General features: G+C 46.6%; 1 protein-coding gene across 1 annotated transcript in view; it reads left to right on the top strand.

The window, feature by feature from the left end:
• Window positions 1-3,459: 3,459 nt before the first annotated feature.
• LOC143285251 (uncharacterized) overlaps window positions 3,460-4,608 on the top strand; it is a 26,432-nt gene continuing 25,283 nt past the window's right edge. The window contains exon 1 of the mRNA XM_076592509.1: window positions 3,460-3,565. Within this exon, the coding sequence (XP_076448624.1) occupies window positions 3,513-3,565 (53 nt within the window). The 5' untranslated portion in view covers window positions 3,460-3,512. The remainder of the gene's footprint in view (window positions 3,566-4,608) is intronic.

The following is a 4,608-nucleotide window of genomic DNA, read 5'->3' as shown; positions in this document are numbered from 1 at the left end:
ACCGCTGACCACTACTGATTGCTGATCATTGACTACTGCTGACCACTGCTTACAAGCACCCAAGAGTGTACGTGTGACTAAACAAACGTATGTTTAGGAGAACATAGATTTCGTGGGGCATAGACCTGGGGGAACATAGACCTGGAGTAATATAGACCTGGGGAAACATAGACCCACCAAAAACGTTTTTTTGGGGGGGACACAGACATGGGGGAATATAGACTGGGTGAACAAAGACCTGGGGGAACAAAGACCCAGAAAACGTAAATTTAGGGGAACATAGACCCGTGGGAACATAGACCTGGGGGAATATAGTCCTGTAAGAACCTACAGCTGGCTGAAGGAAAATTTGGGGGAACAAAGACCTGGGGGAACATAAAGATGTCAATTTCTTTGTCAATGTTCTTGCTCTTTGATCTTTTTAGTGAGATACCTTTCTTCAATACCCTCTTTTTCTTTCTTGTTTCTCTTATGTTTCTTCTTTCTCCCATGTTCATTATCTAAAAAAATCATAGTTTAAAGTTTTATTCATCCTTTCACTCCAATTGCTTATTGAGGACTGCTATCAAATGATACTTCTACCCCTAAAAGAAGACATTCAAATATTAAACACAAAAGCTTGATAAGAAAACGCAAATATGTTTCAAATAACAATTAGCATTTGAATAAACCACATGTGCAAATTTGATAAACATACTTATAGCTAACAAATTCGATCTGCTTCCTATGAACAAAAATCAAACAAACAAATAAACAAAAGAAAACCGACTTCGGGAACGAATATTTTTCATGCACACGCTTGTTTCGGAAGTTTTTCGGGTGTGGGGTGGTACGGCGTGGGCTTGGTGGAATGGGGATTGGGTGTGACGTGTCTCGCGGACCGTGTGTCGGTTGAGGGGCTGAAGATAACAGTCCGTCGAGATTTTCCAGACTTCTTGGGGCATACCACCATTCTGTGGCACCAGGTGACTGGTGTACCAATGGGGACAGGTTCAACAACTCCAAGTTGGACGTCGCGGTCGAGACCTGCTTTCACTTCCTCTTGCCAGTGAACTGGGACAGGTATGGGTGTGTGGTGGGCGACTGGTTTGGCATCAGGGTCTACCATTAAGCGGATCGGTGGGCCGGACATCATGGGGAGTTGCTGATGTTCGCAGACGTTGAATGTGCTGGAGCTGTAGTATTCTAGTAGCCACTTCTCCAGGCGACCACGGTTCTCCTCAGTGGCCGGGAATTGTAGTGAAGTGGGAGGAGGGGGTGGTGTTTGTCGTAGGGGGCAGCCGCATACATTCTGAGTCATTGTTGCAGGGATTTTTCCAGCGGGGTGCAAACATTCCCACAGCTTTCTCCAATCATGGGGAAGTGGGGAGGAATCATCCCGAGAGCGACACAGGCTTGCTTGGAGAGGAAAAGTTTGTCAGCTGAAGGGGTGATGTAGACGATTTGACGGGTCGTGCACTTTGCAGAGGATGGGGCAGTCCCAGATATGCGTAGGGTCAGGGCACCGATGATATCTATGGGGCTGCTGTTAGCGGCAGTCATTTTCATATTGCCCGGTATAAGGTGGCGCTGGTCCAGGCCCAGTTTGGATAGGAGGCTTGTCCCAGCCAGGCATGACTGGCATCCAGTGTCTGCCATAGCGTTGTCACGGATGGCTGCGGTCGGTCGTGAGAGAGAAGTGGGGAAGCCCAATTCCTTCGCGTCAGCTGGGTCGGCTTGAATGAACGTAGTGACGAAGGGGTGGGGGTCGGAAGAGCGTGTTACCCAGGCATCGCAGAGTTCATTGTACACATGGCGGTCAAGAGTTATTGCTTGGGTAGATGATTCACCAGGGAGGTCGACCACAGGGCATAGGCTGTTGAATATTGCAGTAGCGTGGTCTTCTGTGTCAGCTGCGTTGGCTTGAGCCTGTAGCTGGGGACGGCGTTGTTGGCGGCAGACACTCTCATAGTGGTGCAGGACGCCACACTTTGCGCACTTGTCGTTGTTGGTGGGGCATATCCTCATGCGTTCCTGTACACGACGTCCGTGGCTGTGTTTTCCGCAGTGACTGCAGGGGGTAGGAGCAGGTGTATCATGGGGCTCATTGGATTTATGGGCCAAGCGGTACCGCTCCTGGCGCCTGCATGAGCTGGAGGCAGCAGTGGTTGAGGTGGTGATGTGGCTCAGGAGCCGGCTGGCTGAGCGTTTTCCGCTTTCTTTTGCTTCGACGTATCTCTGGGCTTCTTCCAGGGTCATGTCCTGTTTGGAGTCACCCAGGATATCAAGGCGGATCTCCTCGTCCTCCAACCCACGTATGAGAGCATCACGGACTATGACGTCGCTGTAATCAATCGTGGTATGGTAGGTCTCCGAGGGGCATTCCACCTTCAAGTTGCAGACACCTGCCTGCCCTCGAAGACGGGCAACGAAGGCCCTGACAGGTTCGTCCCGGTCCTGGCGCATCTGTTGTAGCTGTACGCGAGCGACCATGACGTTTTCTTGGCGGACAGCCAGGGACTTAATGTTACTGAGGACCGTTTGCTCATCGCTGGAGGCCAATGCACCAAACGTGCGTGTGAGATCTTTTCTGAGGGTCTCGTCACAGCACTCAAGAAGCTGGAAGACGACGTCGCTACCCATGAGACGAGTGGTTAGTCTGACCATCTCTGCTCAAAGTAAGCCCACTCCTCGCTAGTTCCAGCTGCGGAGATGACGGGGCGGCGTACCTTCTCGGGTGAGGCTTTCATGGTAGCGGTCGGTTGCGCATCCGTTCGGTGGGCAGTGGCACTGTGAAGATCGATGAGGCGGGTCAGCACCTCCACCGGAGTGTTTGCAGGCCAACTTGTGTCGCAGTCAGGTGTGGGACAGGGTATGTTGGCCATGTTGGTCTTCTAACCTCTTTTTGTCATAAATAAGTCTGACAACTCTTTGCTTTCACCAACACTTTCACTAGATTCAAGCAATGATAAAAAGGGTCTTCAGTGTGTCTGAAACATAATGAAAAAGATTATGGATAATGAAAGGAATAATGCATGGCGAATTGGATGTAATGTGATGAATGATAGTGATATAAGTATGTCTAGAGTTGTAATCCTCTAGCTGCTGCATGTACTGCTAAAATGATAGGTACTGAACATGACTTGACGTGAATATTGATAATAATAGTAATGTTTGCAGAGAAGAGAAGTAACATTAAGCACTGAACTGACAACTGTCCAGTCGCAAGTCTTTATTTTATTTTGTTTTGTTTTAATTTTTTGTTTTGGCCTGCTAAGGCTTCGTCTGGAAAATATCCGTACCACCGTACATGAACGGTGACATGAATTAATTTTCCCGACGAAACCTTGCAATGAAGTCTTTGTGCAAAAACTGATGCACCATGTATATTATGCGTTAAAAGGAACCTAATGATTGCTGTGAACAGGTTCTGCAAGCAGAGTTTGAGGCCTTTAGCTGGTGACCATTCTAGTGAAAGAAGTTGCCAGGAACATCGGCAGACAGTTTGAGTGAAGTGATTGTCACTTGTCAGTATGGATCTCCTACTTCTACTGACCGGCTGGCTTGTTCTCAGATCAGTTACCAGGTGAGCGAGATTTGTATGCGGTGTGTGTGTGTGTGTGTGTGTGTGTGTGTGTGTGTGTGTGTGTGTTGCGTATGTGTGTGTGTGCGCGCGTATGTGTGCTTGTGTCATGTCACATATTTTAAACCTGTTTAAGTGTGTGCGCGTGCGTGCGTGTGTGCGCGAATGTTCATGAAGCAGCTGATGTTGTTACCTCTTATATTAGTTTCTGTGAAGATATGATAATTCCAACAAAAACAATTACACTTTTCCCCAGCAACAAACCATGGATCTCACAGTCTTTCAAATCCATTTTAAAAGAGAAAAAGGTAGCGTTTCAGTCAGGGAACAAGAAGGATAGAAAACTGGTACAAAAGAAGCTTAGAGGGGAATTAAGGAGGGGACAGAGGGAATTCAAATCAAAAGCAGAGCAACAGTTACAGACAGGAAAATGGCAGATGCATGGGATGGGTTAAAAATCATCTCTGGAGAAACGAAAAGAAAACAATCGCTTGTGAAATGAAAAGGGGTGAACAGCTTGATTTTTCAAATAAACTTAATGATTTCTATTGTCGTTTTGAAAGGGATGATTTGTGAGGGAACAGGATAGTGTTATGTTACAGTTTCAGGAAAAGATCAAAGATAAAAAACACAGGTCAGGACTTTGAGATCGATGCAATAGTTGTTGAATCTTTATTTTAAAAACTGAATGTCAAGAAGGCAATAGGCCAAGACAATATATGCGGAAGATTACTGAAAACATGTGCTTCCCAGCTGTGTGACGTGTTCTGTAAAATTTTCAACTGGTGTCTCAAGGACTGCTCTGTCCCCAACATTTGGAAAAAAAATCCACTATCTGTCCTATCCCAAGAAAAAGAACCCAGCCGCACTAAATGATTACCGTCCTGTTGCCCTGACTTCAACAGTGATGAAATGCTTTGAAAAAAATTGTTCTCCGCCATCTACTTTCTTTCACTAAATAACATCTTGACCCTCTTAAGTTTGCTTACAAACCGCACAGAAGTATTGACTATGCTATCCTAACTCTCCCTCATAATGCTTTCCTT

This window comes from Babylonia areolata, chromosome 8 (assembly GCF_041734735.1).
Source record: "Babylonia areolata isolate BAREFJ2019XMU chromosome 8, ASM4173473v1, whole genome shotgun sequence".
Taxonomy (NCBI): domain Eukaryota; kingdom Metazoa; phylum Mollusca; class Gastropoda; order Neogastropoda; family Buccinidae; genus Babylonia; species Babylonia areolata.
The sequence above is the reverse complement of the archived record's forward strand: the minus strand, read 5'-3'. Positions and strand labels throughout refer to the sequence as shown.